This window comes from Triturus cristatus, chromosome 7 (genome assembly GCF_964204655.1).
Source record: "Triturus cristatus chromosome 7, aTriCri1.1, whole genome shotgun sequence".
NCBI lineage: Eukaryota > Metazoa > Chordata > Amphibia > Caudata > Salamandridae > Triturus > Triturus cristatus.
The window spans coordinates 999,276,606-999,293,956 of record NC_140590.1 but is presented as its reverse complement, the minus strand read 5'-3'; the positions used below and the strand labels follow the sequence as shown (position 1 = coordinate 999,293,956).

Sequence of the window (17,351 nt, the reverse complement as noted above, 5' to 3'; positions counted from 1 at the left end):
GACCTCACAGGAAGAAAGGTCGAGAGGAACGCCGCAATGCACTGGCGCATGGCGAATTCAAATGCACTCCTCAATAGACACCAGTACCAGCACTGGAATGAGATGGGGGAGTTAGTAAAGCACCTCCCCGAAGAATTCCGGCAGAGAGCCTCTCACCTGATAGATGAAGGCAAAAACATCGCCAACTCCTGTATAAAGACGGCGTTGGATGGGGCAGAGACTTCAGCAAGACTCATGGCCATAGGGGTCACAGAGAGGAGGCATGCATGGCTAAGAATCTCGGGATTCAAACCGGAAGTGCAGAACAACATCCTTGGCACCCCCTTCAATGGAGAGACACTGTTCGGAGCAACAGTGGACGACAAGCTCACCCAGCTGAAAAAAGAAAACGAGACGGCGAGGTCCATGGGGGCCCTACAGCTGAGGGGAATGAGGCGAGGAAATCCCTCGAGAAGACCCTACGGTAGGGGAGGAAGCCAGCAGGGGACGTCGCACCAGGCGTTCCAACAAAGTCAGCAGGGTGAAGGTCACGGACAAGGCCAACAGAAGCAAAACTGGCAATATCAACCTCGGGGCCAGTCCTTTCGCGGGAGAGGGAACGGACGTGGCCAAAGGAGGAGAGGGGGCGAACAGCCCTCGACAAAGTGACTCAGCACGCAAGAGGACGCCTACCCTCGTCAGGACCCCAAGGGTGAGGCGCAAAAAAGTGTCATCAGGGGGAAGAGAAAATTCAAGAGCCTACGAGCATACGACACCAGTAGGCGGAAGACTGAGGTTCTACCTTCAGGAGTGGCGGCGTATAACCACAGACAAGTGGATACGGAACGTTGTGCAGTACGGGTACTGCGTAGATTTGGAGAAAAGACCTCCAAGCAGGAAACCAAGGGGAAGACTGAGATCGGCCCAAGAACTGGCAATACTCAGAGAAGAAACGCGGAAACTCCTGGAAAAGGGAGCCATAGAGACAGTGCCGTTCAGAGAACGCAACAAAGGGGTCTACTCAAACTACTTTGTGGTTCCGAAGGTAGACGGAGACCTCAGACCCATACTAGACCTCCGTTACCTAAACAAGTTCATCAGAACGCAAAGGTTCAAAATGACTTCACTGCAGGAGGTTCTGCCACAGATAAGAGAAGGGGACTTCATGGTCACCGTGGACCTCAAGGATGCCTACCTTCACATCCCAATAAACAGAAGGCACAAGGGCCTTCTAAGATTCAACATCGAACAAGAACACTACCAGTTCACGACCCTGGCCTTCGGATTAAAATCAGCACCAAGGGTCTTTACAAAATGCCTGTCGGCGGTAGCGGCGCACCTACGAAGGCAGGGAATACATGTCTACCCCTAGTTGGACGACTGGCTGGTCAAGGCAAACTCACGCGGAAAGTGCGAGAGGCACGCAAAACGCGTAACAGACACCCTCACAAAACTGGGATTCTCGATCCACTGGGGAAAATCATCGATGGAACCAGAGCAGGTGAAGATCTTCCTGGGGGCAAAGATCAACTCCCGCAACAGTACAGTAGTGCCCAGCGAGAGGAGGACAGAGGCTCTACTGAAGGAGGCGAAGCTCTACCAGAAGGGGCGAGCTCTGACAGTGAGGGCGGTGAGCAAGATGATGGGGGTGATGGCGTCCTGTATCCAGCTGGTGCCGAATGTACGCCTGCACATGAGACCATTCCAGGAATGGCTGCAACAACAATGGTCACAAGCAAACGGAAGCTGGGAGGATCTAGTGGTTGTTACGCACGCAGTGCAGGAGGAGATAACTTGGTGGAACAGAGGCAACATAACAGCAGGGAGAAGCCTGACACCACCAATCCCAACAGTGACCATTACCACGGACGCATCGCAGAAGGGATGGGGAGCGCACATGGACAACCTCAGAATGAGGGGTCTATGGGCCCCAGCAGATGCGGTCCGCCATATCAACTACCTCGAGTTGAAAACAATCCTGCTAGCCCTGAAGGCATTCCAGAGGCACCTGTTCAACAAGAGGGTGTTGGTCCAAACAGACAACACCACGGCGATGTTCTACATCAACAAACAAGGGGGGACACAGTCGTTCCCGCTCTCATCCCTAGCTCAGGAGATTTGGAGATGGGCCATACCTCTCAGGATAGATCTACTGGCAATTCACCTACCGGGGAAGGACAATGTGGAGGCAGACTGGCTAAGCAGGCAGACCTCAGCATCACACGAGTGGGAGCTCAATGGCCAGGAAACGGAGAAACTCTTCCGGAGATGGGGGACTCCCACAATAGACCTTTTTGCAACACGCCACAATGCAAAATGCCAAAGCTTCGCGTCCAGGCAACCAGATCAGCAATCCAAGGGAAATGCCCTATGGATAAGCTGGTCGAGGACATTTGCCTACGCCTTTCCACCGATACCCCTGTTGCACAGAGTGCTCGACAAGTGCAGAACCAGCAACATGACCCTGATCCTGGTGGCTCCACAGTGGGCGAGGCAGACATGGTACTCACAAATTCAAGAAATGGCACAAGGCGACCCATACAGGTTCGAGAGGAGGAAGGACCTGCTCTCAATGCAAAACGGAGAGGTCCTGCACCCAGAACCAGAGACCCTCAACCTAGCGGCATGGCTCCTGAAGACATAGAGTTCGCGCACCTAAGATTGCCGCCGAGCACGATGCGAGTGCTACGGGAGGCGAGGAAACCAACTACACGAAAATGCTACAGCGCAAAATGGAAGAGGTTCACTGTGTGGTGCCGGAAAAAGGGCCTGCAAAACAGAATGACAAGAGACTCAACAGTACTGAGGTACCTCACACACCTTCTAAAGAGTAACCTTTGCTCGAGCTCACTAAGGGTACACCTAGCGGCCATCGTGGCCTACACCAGAGGTGAAAAAGGTGGAAGTTTCTTCAGCTCGCAGGTGGTGAGGAGATTCATGGAAGGAGCCAAAAGGATGGCCCCCCCCCGAAAAGGTTGCCGCCGCCGGCATGGAATCTGAATGTGGTCCTGACGGAGCTCATGAAGGCACCGTTTGAACCCATTCACAAGGCCACACTGCAGATGTTGACTATGAAAACAGCCTTTCTGGTGGCCATAACCTCGCTACGCAGGGTGAGCGAGCTTCAAGCACTAACGCTGCAGGAACCCTACATTCAGATTCACAAAGATAGGATAGTCCTGAGAACGGACCCACACTTCATGCCCAAGGTAGTGTCGGCGTTCCACATAAATCAGGCTATCCAGATACCAAGTTTCTTCCAAAACCCGACTACAAACGCAGAAAAGGCACTGCACACCCTCGACGCCAGAAGAGCGGTGATGCACTACATTGAGAGAACCAAGGAACTCAGGAAGTCGAAACAGCTGTTTGTGTCCTTTGCTACTAGCTTCATGGGTAGACCAGTGACTAAGGGCACCATCGCAAGGTGGATTGCCCTCACTATTCAATTCTGCCACAAACAGGCTGGACAGGAGCTAGCGGAGGGGCCGCAGGCTCACTCCACAAGGAAGAAAGGGGCCACCGTGGCCTTCCTGGCGAACACGCCCATCCAGGACATATGCCTCGCGGCAACTTGGGCATCTGTGCACACGTTCACGAAACACTACTGCGTGGACATTCAGATGAACAAGGAAGCACAGGTTGGACAGAAGGTGCTTCAGCACATTTTCAACGACCAACGCTCATCTACCACCCAGCCGCCACAGAACTAGGAAAACCGCTACAAAATCGATGCACAGCATAGTGAATCCAGAAAGATTCACGCTGCAAAACGAATAGTTTCTTACCTGTCGGTGTAGTTTTGCAGCTTGAAGATCTTTCTGGATTCACTAGCGAACCCACCCACCTCCGCCAGGAAGATGAGGCTGGAGGAAGAGGGGGTAAAATGGAAAAGATCAAAGAAATACAAACATACAGATAAAGGAACAAGAAGGATTAATCAATCGCCTAGGGTTAAAAAAAAAAAAAAAAAAAAAAAGAGGAAAGGAAAAAAGAACCCGAAGATGGCGCCCCAAAGGTGGGACTTCCGCAGGAAGCACGACGACGTCACGGGAGGTGCACCAAATGGTGTACGTCGACGCCCACCTGGGCTACAAAAAAAAAAAAAAAAAACAAAGAAAAGACTACGAATCCGGACCCAACCACAAGATCGCGGAATAATGCACAGCATAGTGAATCCAGAAAGATCTTCAAGCTGCAAAACTACACCGACAGGTAAGAAACTATTCGTTTCTAACTATGCCTACAGAGGTAGGACATGTGATGAAAGAAGAAACAACGCACAGAAAGCAAAAAAAAGAAATGCAGAAAGAAGCAACAGAAGTCCACAAAGACGAAGAAAAGTGCAGGAAGTAGAAGAGATGTACAGAAAGAACCAACAGAGGAGCAGAAAGTCCTCCTGTGCCCACAACTTTTCCAGACAGGTACTGGTGGTAACTGAATCTGACTAACCAGGCCTAGAGCCAGTGCTATGCTAAAAGACACTTAGAATACAGTGAAAACACCTACATACACTAGGGAATACTATGCGTTGGGGTACCCCTGTGATGATTACCATGACCTCCTCTGTAAGACCCTAGTACATAATAAGGCAGGGGGATTAAAACTACCTCTTAAAATGCGCCACAGGGCACGTTTGCACACTGGTGAAGGGAGGGGGGGCCTGAGGTGACGTGTGCAAACATGCCCTGTGGCCGTTTTAATTTGGGGAATAAAGTCCCCTTGAATCCTGAGTATCCCTTGGGTCCAACTAGCCCTCCAGGTATCTCCAGTAAGTGCCACAGAGCTGCGTAGCAGAGAGGTGTAAAAAGGGGCATGGCCTGGACCACCTCTCTGCAACGCAGCGCTGTGGCGCTTACTGGAAGCACCTGGTGGCCTAGATGGCCCCCAGGGGCCCTCGGGATTGAAGGGGAATTATTTCCCCAACTTAAAACGCGCCACAGGGCGTGTTTACGCACATCACCTCAGGCCCCGTCTCCTCCCTTCACCACTGTGTAAACATGCCCTGTGGCCAGTTTAAGTTGGGAGATTAAGTCCCCTTGAATCCTGAGGTGCCCTAGGGTCCAACTAGCCCACTAGGTACCTCCAGTAAGCGCCACAGAGCTTCGTTGCAGAGAGGTGTAAAGGGGCGTGGGCTCTGAACACCTCTCTGCAACGCAGCTCCCTGGTGCATACTGAAGGTACCTGGTGGGCTAGTTGGCCCCCAGGAACCCTCAGTATTGAAGGGGAATTAATTCCCCAACGTACAACTTGCCAGGGGGCGCATTTGCACAGTGGTGAAGGAAGGGGGCGGCCCTGTGGCGCGTTTTAAGTTGGGGAATTAACGCAGGTCTGTGGCGCTTATTGGAGGTACCTGGTGGGCTAGTTGGCCCCCAGGGGACCTCAGGATTGAAGAGGAATTATTTCCCCAACCTAAATTGCGCCACAGGGCGTGTTTGCACACATGTCACCTCGGGCCCCGCCCCCTCCCTTCACCACTGTGCAAACGCGCCCCGTGGCATGTTTTAAGTTGGGGTGATAAAGTCCCCTTGAATCCGGAGTGTCCCTGGGGTCCAACTAAGCCACCAGGTACGTCCAGTAAGGGCCACAGAGCTGCGTTGCAGAGAGGTGTAAAAAGGGGGGTGGCCTGGACCACCTCTCTGCAATGCAGCCCTGTGGCGCTTACTGGAAGTACCTGGTGGGCTAGTTGGCCACCAGGGACCCCCAGTATTGACGGGGAATTAATTCCCCAACTTAAAATGCGCCACAGGGCGCGTTTGCCGAGTGTTGCTTAGAGGGGACGGGGCCCATGCACAATCGCGTTTAATTTTTTTATTTTATTTTTTGTAAGGGGGGTTGTGTGGCCCCACTTTTCACTTTTTTGAGGCCCTGGGGACTCCATCCCCCAGGGCCTGACCCCCAATTTAAAAAAAAAAAAAAGAATTTATTAACGGGAAGGGGGCGCGTGGGCCCCCTTCCCGTGGCCAATTCTTGGCCCCGGGGACACCATCCCCCGGGGCATGGCCATGTTTTTTTTTTATTACTATGGAGTGGGCTGCGTGGCCCCCCTGCTCAGGCCAATTATGGCCCCGGGGACCCCATCCCCCGGGGCCGACCTTTGCATTCTTTTTTTTTTTTTTTAAATGATTTTTGGGGTGGGGGGCGCGTGTCCCCCCTCCTTGGCCACTTCTGGCCCCGGGGACCCCATCCCCTAGGGCCTGGCCACCTCGTTGGGGACCGTGGGGGGAGCCCCTATTCCCCCTACGGTCCCTGCCGGCTCCCCGCGTCCAGCGGGAGCCGGCATTGCTTTTCCACATGGGGAGCTGCTGACATGCAGCTCCCCGTGTGGAAAAGCAATGTGGTTTGGATTTTGGAAGAGAGAGCAGGTTTCTTCCAAAATCCAAACCACAGTTTGCTATGGCAGGGCGGGAGCCATGCGGCTCCGACCCTGCCATAGCAAACAGCAGTGTCCCGGGAGTGGGCACCTCGGGACACTGCAGGATCCGGCCCTGGGGGGTGGCGGTCCCCAAGGCCATCACAGGCTCCATATGTATATATATTCCAGTCCTTTGTGCTTTTACATCAGGAGTTTATTCAAAGCATGCCAGCAACCCCTTTTACGCGTTTTGGTCTCCGCTGAGACCTTGTTCACAGGGATAGAAACAACACATGTGCATTTCCACATCTTATTTAAACAAGTCAACATCACTTCCTGTAATGTATCGCTATGCATTGTGGTATCTGTAGTTGTTTCTTTCAAACCATCCTTAAGCTATCAATATAACTTCAAATTCAATCTATAAATGCCATTTTACTCTAAACATTCCTTAAATTACCAGTATTGCTTCCAAATGGAAAGTTTTTTTTTGCATGTGTGAAAATGTATAGTTATCTTTTTCTTCATATCTGTCATTAGCTTCTGCATTTCATTATAGCGAAGAGCAGGCCATTACTGATAATTAAAGTCCAGCCCTCCAGTGGGCATTCATTCATTAAGGATGCAAATCATTTACATCCATAATATGACCTCACTAATTTTACAGTCATTATATATTTAATTTCTTATATATATATATATATATATATATATATATATATATATATATATATATATAGGAATCATGTAATGTCCTGGGTTGGGGGACGGCGCTCTTCGGTCTGGGGGGTGCGTGATACAGCCGGTAGGACAGCCGGTATATACAAGAAGCAGGAGACCTCTGAGCCCAGAGGTCAGGAGTACACGCACTCAGACGAAATCCAAGGTTTTAGTTTTCAGTTCGTTTTTAATCCAAAAGAAAGTTCATCAGCACAGCCAGTTAACAACAACACTGGCCCAACGCGTTTCGGTTCTAACTCGAACCTTGATCACGGGTATATATATATATTCAATGAAAAAACCATAGGTTTCACACATGTTATAGTTAGCTGGACATTTCACTCGTAAAAAACCAATGAAATTCCCCCGTTATAGTTAGTGCAGGCAACTATAACTCACGCGACCGCAATCTTCTGCTGATGCTACTACTGTATTTAGACACTTATTTGCCCATACTTAACACAAAGCACCACCACGGCTGACCACTGGTTCTGCACCTCAATCTTGATGTATACAAAAAAATATACAAGTCCTGTGCACAATTCTTCCAAAAGTCCGCCGCAGAAGGACTTCACTGATTCACAGATGAAACGACTTTTTTAACGAAAGAGGAAGGTGCACCAGTAAGAAGTCCAAACATAATAGAAAGTCCTTTTACGTTTCTTTAATTCTTGTATGTATTCTTAAAAACAGACATCAGCCAACGCGTTTCGTTCTAAAAGACAAGAACTTCTTCAGGGCTGAAACAAGTAACAAACAAATATACAGACATAACTACATTTATATAAAACATATATAGTCATACAAAATATTGCAAACAACAATAAAACACATAGGACCATACGAAACGACTTTGATATATACACAAATATTAATACAATACATATATATATATATACAAATATACAACAGACCATTGTATTATAAAAACATGAAAATACATTCAAATATCGTGAATAGTATAAAATCCAATAGAAACCATTAATTCAAAAAATGAAGTACATTGTAAATACTACTAAACCATTTAGAACACTCATATATTTATATTTTTCAAGAGTATATATAGTGAAATTGATTACCCATAGAGTTAATTGGTGTGCGGCCTATCGAATATGCCCCAGAAGTAAGAATTAAATGGGGGGAAAGTTTGTAGTAAAGGGATCTCACCTCTACTATGACGATGTGGGATACCTGCGAATATCAATCTGGTTCCACACGATCAATAGATCAGTATTGTCACACGATTCAGTATAGAATTCAATGATGTGTATTCAAACGAGTAATAAGGATATCTTTCATAGGTCTGACATATAATAAACGAAAAAAAAAGGGAAAAAGAAAAGTTTCTAATGGAAAAAATGAAAGTACGAAAAATAGACAAGAACAATAAAGTTTGCTTGAAGATATTCAACAAAATAATTGTCAATGAACAACAAAAAATAATGAGCAACAAGACTGACATACGTTAAAACAATGAAACATAAACGGCGACTCAATTTATATAAAGCATTCCAAAGACATGTGTATTTTGAAAGAGATGTCAAGTTAATTTGAACGAATTGTGGTCATACTGAACCATAGTATCAAATAATATCTCACCTAAATCATTTTGGAAGTTCAGTTGAAAAAAATATATATAAGTAAGACCGTCAGTATGAGATTCGAATATGTCCTTTTAGTCAAGACGCCAAGTGGCATAAATCTTAGTATTGGATGAACATTCCAATGCGCTAGAATGTAAACAAAGCAAGAGAAAAGCGGTGAACGAAGGAAAAGCACAAGGAAGTAAAAAACAGCCCATTAGAAACTTTTCTTTTTCCCTTTTTTTTTTCGTTTATTATATGTCAGACCTATGAAAGATATCCTTATTACTCGTTTGAATACACATCATTGAATTCTATACTGAATCGTGTGACAATACTGATCTATTGATCGTGTGGAACCAGATTGATATTCGCAGGTATCCCACATCGTCATAGTAGAGGTGAGATCCCTTTACTACAAACTTTCCCCCCATTTAATTCTTACTTCTGGGGCATATTCGATAGGCCGCACACCAATTAACTCTATGGGTAATCAATTTCACTATATATACTCTTGAAAAATATAAATATATGAGTGTTCTAAATGGTTTAGTAGTATTTACAATGTACTTCATTTTTTGAATTAATGGTTTCTATTGGATTTTATACTATTCACGATATTTGAATGTATTTTCATGTTTTTATAGTACAATGGTCTGTTGTATATTTGTGTATATATATATATATATGTATTGTATTAATATTTGTGTATATATCAGTCGTTTCGTATGGTCCTATGTGTTTTATTGTTGTTTGCAATATTTTGTATGACTATATATGTTTTATATAAATGTAGTTATGTCTGTATATTTGTTTGTTACTTGTTTCAGCCCTGAAGAAGTTCTTGTCTTTTAGAACGAAACGCGTTGGCTGATGTCTGTTTTTAAGAATACATACAAGAATTAAAGAAACGTAAAAGGACTTTCTATTATGTTTGGACTTCTTACTGGTGCACCTTCCTCTTTCGTTAAAACTTATTTGCCCATGTCTTCTTCCATTAAATTTTAGCCATACATATATTACAAATATTTTTTTTTCATAAAGACACATATGTCATCAGCAGAGGATTGCGGTCACGTGAGTTATAGTTGCCTGCACTAACTATAACGGGGGAATTTCATTGGTTTTTTACGAGTGAAATGTCCAGCTAACTATAACATGTGTGAAACCTATGGTTTTTTATTGAATTTGCAAGGTTTTTTAAATGCTAATTCCTAACTATAACGTGTGTGAAACATATGGTTTTTTCAGTGAATTTGTACGGTTTTTTAAATGCTAAGTTACTTTACGCCATTCGTGGCGTGCGCGCCCACTTAACGTAGTTCGTTCCGTGTGCGCACGGTGCGCTTCGCGCACCGTGTGCGCACAGTGAGCACGCGGTGCGCTTCGCGCACCGCGCGCCCACTTTACGCAGTTAGTGCCGTGCACACACGGTGGGCACGCGGTGGGCTACGCGCACCGCGTGCCCAAAGTTACGCTCTATGGGCCATGTACGCACGATGCGCTTCGCGCACCGTCCGCACACGGAGGACATATTATGCGCTTCGTTGTGAAAGGTAAACTATTAAATGTTCCTATTAATGATATGCCATGCACAATAGGTGCACTACGGGCACCTTTTGCACACGGGGGGGGGGGGGGGGGGGGGGGAAATGTGGATATTTTTTTTTTTTTTATTAATTTTTACCGTACGCGTACGGTAAGCGTAATCGCCGTTTTTTCGAAAAAATATAAAAATGAATTTTTTGGTCTTTGGGGTTCTTTTGGGACACCTTAATCAAGGCTAGGTGGTTAGGAGCTGTCTAACCTGCCCCTTTACATGTTTTCAACCTTTGTTTTTGCTCCCCCTCTCAGAGTGCGAGAGAGAAAATGGCGGCCGCCGCTTCCTGGTTTCGACCGATTCGAATGTTTACTAAGATCTAACAGCCAATCAGAATCGCGCTCGCGTACGGCACCGCCAGTAGGTTTTATATATATATATATATATATATATATATATATATATATATTGGCCTTTTATCAACCCTCCAGTGGGTCTACTCACTCCTCTATCCACATAGAACTACTCATTAGTTTTTTACTAATACCATCAATTCACTTTTTGACAGTTTGACAATACTTTATATTTACAAATTTCCTCATCAATTCATTACTCGTCAAGATCTTTTACAAATATATGAAAGTAAATTCTGGGGAAGAAGGAAAAAGGAAATTAAAATCATTAAAAAGGGGGGGAAACAGCTAAGAGACGATTTGACATGCTCCTAGGGCCAGTCACATTAAAGAACCCAGGCCTCCTGTCATTATAAATGTGAATGTAACTCTTCGTCTTGATTTAATCCCAAAGGGGTCAGTGTTCGAAAATTTATGATGTGCTTTGACTCTTTTTGTCTCGAGATATTTTCTCGATCACCGCCCCTTACATTCATTTCCACTTGCTCAACTGCACATAATCTCAGCTCTTTCTAATTGCTGCCATGTTCTCTTTCCATGTGTTTAGCAATGGCGTTACTTCCATCAATGTTAATGGTTGCTCTTACGTGCTCAAGGATACTTTTTTTTAACTCACAAATGGTGCTGCCCACGTATTTTAATGAGCATGGGCATTCCACTATGTAAATCACGAATTGACTCTTGTATGTTATCAGTTGATTTATTTTCCACATTTTCCTATTGGTCATCTCGATTTCTTTCATGTTTCGTGCGATTATGCAAACTTTACAGTTCGTGCATTTGGAAAAAACCTGTCGTTTTCAACCAATTTTTTGATCGTGTATTTACAAAGTGACTGTGCACTAGTTGATCCTTTAGATTGTTTGCTCTTCGATAAGTCCCCTTCAGAGAGTCTCCCACTATCCTTGCCACTGTCGGATCCAGTTGTAATGTGTTCCAGTTTGTTCGCAGTATCATATTGATTTGATTGTTTTCTGTGGAGAATGTCGTTATAAGACGAATTTCCTGATTACTTTACTCTTGTTTCTGTTGTTCTTTTTTTAGTTTTAAGCAATTTAGTTCTTACAAATTTTTCTTTTTTTTTGGCGGCTGGCATCTATCACTTTAGTTCTGTACTTTCGCCTCTTGAATCTTGCACTTGTAGCCTTGCTGTTCTTGTCCCATTGTACCTCTTGAGAACAAATTCTCCAAATCCGCAGGAATGCTTCATCATCGGGTTCTTCCTACCCTGCTGGACGGGGCGTGCTGCGACTGACGAAGACGTGGGAGCACTTGTTAGTGAGGTGAGGTGAACATGTTCATCGCAGCCATTGCTAGGGTGAGAGAGCGGCTTTGACAACTATGTGACTACAAGCGCTCCTCCCCTCCCGTGAAAAAGCTCATGGGGCTATAGTTTGGCTACAAAAATATTAACATATATGATTATACCAATTGGGTATTGTATAAGTGCATGTTTTTAATATGCACATAAAAACTGAAACTTTGAGTAGGCAGACCACATTGTTGTTTCCTTTGTAGAGGGATGCAGGGATCACTTTTATTGGTCCTCAAGAGAAGGCAAGGGGATGGCTTTGAAACATGTAGACTAGGGAGGTAGTAGACCATTACAGCATACATCCTCCACTCCCCATTTTTCTAATACCAGCTATAGGGAATTACATTTCAGTTTCCACTCACCCAGGTATTTTTTAATCTCACTATATTCACTCTGACCCTTCCACTCTCACATCACACATAGTATCACCTCACTGACAAGTGCTCCCACCTCTTTGTTGGTTGCAGCACGCCCCGTCCCGCAGCGGGCGGGAAGAACCCGATGATGAAGCATGCCACCAAGGGACCTTTTGGTGGGTGAGGGTTATTTTAACAAAACATTGGGTTTTCTTGTACATCTTTAGGAAAACAACCAGTTTTCTTTAACGCCCCATAGAACTGATCTAGGAAGGATAACATAATTCTAGTAGTAGAGGTTGGACTTTATTTGTTTTTCAGGATTTACAGAGGAGGGCGAGTCCACAACTTACTGAACCTCTTTACTCCCTTTTTTGCTTATGTTTAGATTACATCCATGGCCAAGGCCTCTTGTGCGCTATCATTTCATTCTGCTGTGAAGTTACCTTGCAGACAACGGTATGTGGAGAGATGGCATGGGAGGCCTATGTGCACCACGAAGGGAAAAGTATTTTGTAGTCTTTCCAATTTACAGGACTTGAGTACCATAAATCAAACTATCCTGCAGCTCTGCACGGATTCTGTACTCTTGGGAATTGCAACTCCTGCACAGAGTGTGTTGTTTCAAACTGACAACCAGCATGAGAAGAAGGACAGTACTTACAACGTAGAGTGACTGGTGGAGAGATTCAATTGAGTAAATCTCGGGTAGATCACCACCTTGCCTAGGCTCTTGCCTCTTGTACTATGCCAGTAGCGACTGGCAGGGAACAGGGGTGGCGGGGGAGGTGGAGGATTGGAAAAAATATACATTTTAAAAAACACTTACATTTTCACTGCAGTTGCTATCTCACCTCATTGCTTCTCTTCCGGACGCTTCCTGGAACCAGTAAGCTCCCAGACTCCCCTAAGCCAATCACAACGCAGCAATGCAGCATTGTGATTGGTCTGAGCGCCGCTATTCGGCTATCAGACGGGGACTAGGAGTCTCTGCATGTTTCTCACCAGGCTATGTATTACAGCCTGGTGGGAAATATGCAAAGTTTGCAAGACTGTTTGGCCAGGCCAAGACAGCCAAGCTGTCATACCCACTTAGATTGGGCAAACCTCTCCTCCCAAGCTCTCACATCAGCCCCATGGCTACGAAAAATAAAATGATAATGGTTTTATCATTTTATTTTTCTATTTTTACTGCTCTGAGAGCAGTGGGGTGACGCTCCTCCACCTTAGCGGAGAAGCAGCCCCTGTTGGAGTATGATGCCAACATGTTTGACACCAAACATGACCAGGTTTGGTGCAGCCATTATATAGTTAGACATCTCGTAATGACTGATGTTAGCCATTTTAAGATACATTGTGGACAACACTTACAAAGACTGGAGACTCGACTGTGGAGTTTGTAGGGGTGTCCTGCTAATGCAGGGGCACCCTCACAACGAATAACCCTGCCCTCAGGATTGAAGGGCCTACTATAGATTTAAATGTAATGACCTCAGATTTAAGGAAATGTATATCTGTTGTGAGAGGTACAAGCACCATCTCACACAGGCTGCGATGGCAGGCCTGTAGTATGAGTTTAAGTGGACTACCATGGGTGGCACAAAACATGCTGCAGCCCATGGGAGATCACTGATGTGCCTATACCCTGGGTACTTCAGTACCATATACTAGGGACTTATAAGGGTACACCAGTAGCCAATGGTGGAAGCACCAAAGTACTTACCAAGCCGATTTAGGGGAGAGAGCACAGTTGCTGGCGTCCTGATAAGCTGGGTCCCAGCAGACTATAGTCAAAACACACTGACAACAGGCAAAAAGTAGGGGTAACCATGTTAAAAACATCCTACATTCTGCTCAACAAAATTTGCATGTTTAACAGTGTACTCTAGCCTAATAAATCCTAATCTAGATTAATGAGTTCGAAATAAAAAATGGGGAGCTGGAGCTCAGACCCAAAGTATTTGTTGTGTAATAGACAATTTGACTGAAAGTACGATTTCAACAGCAATTATCTTGCTATTGTTGTGTTGTTTAAATCTTCTATTGGTATGCGTTGACCAGAGGAAATTAAGCAGATTTTAAGTGGCATGTATAAATATCAAAGGATTGTATACAGCAAAACCAGCCCGTAAAATTATTTGGGTGTTACCCCTGCTGCTAATACTTCCATGGAAAGTGATGCTGACTCTGCTCTAGTACTGTTTTTTTCTGACAATCTTACAGTTGAGGAAGCTGGGAAAGGATAGTTTCAAGACTATCAGTACACCCTCCCTATCAATCTGTATTAGCACAAAAAAATACTAAAGTCCTAAGACTGTATGTGAAATTCCAATTTTCCAGGAATAATTGCCCAATTGGTCACTTTTCCACACCTAAATATACCCCATTTCTTCCTGTCTGCATACAAGCTAGCTACAGGTTCATGTATTTCCCCACGTCTTCCAGTGTTGCACCAGACTGATCCCAAATAGGGAATCCAGAGTGGCAGACTCAACACTAGGGCAAGTAGCCTCTTTGCATGTTAAATGTTTTATGTCGTATGGTCAGACTAACAGAGCTAGTATGATTGACAGACATCAATAGGCCATTAAACACTAAGGTATTCTATTGCCCTTTTTACTGACCTTCAGACAAAGCTTCCTTCTCCATAGGGAGAACCATTTATGCTTTTAAATGAAACCTCAGAAATCATATTGGTGTCATGCCTCAACAATGGTAACTTTTTGTTTAATGAGTTATAGACCGGAAGGCAGTATCCTGCAGTTCCTAGTGACAAAAAAACTCTCTCCCCTCCCCACACATGGTTGTGGGTTTTGATTAAAGGACATCAACAGGCCAAGTAATTTCCAGGGCACATTCCTAGTCCTGATGAAAGCCCGGTACCCTTATGGGCCTTTCTCTAACAAGGACTGAGACATGTCAACTTCAATAAGGCTTTAGGGTCATAATACCCCGGTATCACCCTAGATATATGGTTTTTTAGTCATACCGAAAACTCCTATTATTAAAAGGAATACCTGGGTGTTTTTGTGGTATTTTTATTCTCTAGAAAACCCTTGCAGAAAACAATCTCGAAAGTTGTCCCTGGAACATGAATGAGCCCGTCCTATCTTTTTGGGACCAGGATGCGACCCAATGCTGAGGCATGCCACTACCAGTGTGCGCAAGGGTCCCAAAATATAAAACAATAGGTTTTTTGGTTGGGAGGGTTATCCGATATTCTGCCGTGACCTATAATTCGGATCTGTAAGTAGTAAGATCATACAATAGCTTTCATTATATTGTTATACATTTCTGAACAAAGATTCGAAAGTGAATAGGAAACAATTGCCGACCAAAATCCAGTTTAGTATTGCAGTAGTGCATGAACAAAAGTGGCTACTAATGGCTATTTGTGTATTAGAAACAGTCACAGTTACAAGTTATCTGCTCAGCTTGACACATGGTGATGGTGGGTGGCCATGGAAGAAGACTCTGTTATCTTGCAGACGGGTGCTCCCAAGTTTTCAGGTGCTCTATTTGGGGGGGGAGACAGACTTCTCAACCCTTCTGCTTAAGGGCACAGCCAAATGTCTGGTACCAACTTTCCAAGGGTTGAATGTTCTTTCTCAATGTTTCCAAACATTCAGAAACTTTTCAGGGGGCCATGCCATGGAATCATAAGGGGGATGGGATTCTCCACCCTTGCTTCTTTGGGGCCTCATCCAAAATACCTTGATTCCTTCTTTCAAGGTTTTCATGTGTAACTTATGAGTTATTGTATCCGATTTCTTGGAGGATCACTTCCATGAGACAATAATGAAACGGTCTACCAAACTGAGAAACTCTGTGTCACAAGTGGGGGAGCACCAAGGTACAACAGTAAGTCAGCAGTGCTAGGTTCACCCCATTTTATGGCAACTTTCCTGCCTTATGGTTAAATCCATCCCGAAAAGCATTATTCTAGGCGTTTTCCAAAATAGCATAAAACGGTTTGATCTGCTGGAGCTCTTTCCACCAGTGAAAGTTCTACTCAAATTGGTCCTGTCCGTCTGCCCTTCCCTCACCCATGGTAAAGTGAGCAAGGTACCCTCGTCTGGGCATACCCTGTCAACTTTGCCACTGGATTCAAGCTAGCCTGGCTGATGAGGGCTGTTAACCCGAAACCGGTCCCAGGATGCTTGTTTCGGGTCCAAGGAAGACATGGCTTGGCAGTTCGGGGTGGACTGTTCCCATGAGGCACAGGATCAAGACTGATTTGCATATAGCTGTGTCTGAACTGGGGTGGGGAAGTGAGCTAAAGAACGATGATGGATTCAACCCAGATCTGTGACTGGGGCTGAGAGCCTGAAAAGTTTCAGCGCTCCGTCCATCATCTCCTTGTGTTTTCATTGATCCATATCATAGCAGAAGATTGTCATAAGTCTGTGTAAGCAGATTAAATACTGGCATCAACCCTGATGAAGAAATTGTGGAATGGCGAACGGGGAATATAGAATTATGGCACGAATTAGAGAAGGATAGAGAAATCTTAAAACCGATTCAAACCTATCTCCAATGCCAATGTGTTAGGTCCATTTACTTACTGCACGATTCCTTTTGTTCCAGATGCAGCTACCTGTTTAACGTATCGGACCTTTTGAAAGCCAGCTCGGGGCAGGGGACTTTTGTGTAGCAAAATTGATGTAGACAAACTTTGTTGGCTTGTATTTTTACTGAAGATGCTTTGATTCATATACTTCCGCCAGCCTATGCCTATATAGGTTTTCACTTGGTGACTGTGGCAATGGATAGCCAAAAGTATCATTTTTGCAGTTTTTCAGCTCCTAAACATGTGACTTGTTAATGCCAAAAATTATTTTCCAACTTTCTCAATAGGCTCTTACTAAACTTGATTTCCAGTCTGTGTTTGAATACAGGTAAGGGTTGACTACTGAATTTGTAGCAGTTCATGCAAATTAGCCAACACCATCTCACAAATCTACTAAGTGTTGTACAAATTGAGGCCTTGAGCCTTGTAAGGAAGTGTTTTATGTTGCTCTTTTGGATATGGTGCTGGGATTTTTTTCATATATTGTGATACCTTTATGGCGCCGCTCCAGTTATGCAAA

At 44.9% G+C, this 17,351-nt stretch overlaps 2 protein-coding genes across 5 annotated transcripts in view; both read left to right on the top strand.

The window, feature by feature from the left end:
* FNIP1 (folliculin interacting protein 1) overlaps nt 1–17,351 on the top strand; it is a 343,332-nt gene that overhangs the window by 34,930 nt on the left and 291,051 nt on the right. The gene's annotated exons all lie outside the window — the stretch shown is intronic.
* LOC146810983 (uncharacterized) lies at nt 983–3,934 on the top strand. Its single transcript, XM_085614468.1, has 2 exons — nt 983–3,723; nt 3,814–3,934. Exon 1 carries the CDS (start codon nt 1,294–1,296, stop codon nt 2,977–2,979), a length of 1,686 nt encoding a protein of 561 aa, XP_085470594.1. The 5' UTR covers nt 983–1,293; the 3' UTR covers nt 2,980–3,723; nt 3,814–3,934.

What these genes read in the sequence shown, in the direction of transcription:
- LOC146810983 (XM_085614468.1), top strand. Translation starts at nt 1,294, where the DNA reads ATGCCTGTCGGCGGTAGCGGCGCACCTACGAAGGCAGGGAATACATGT.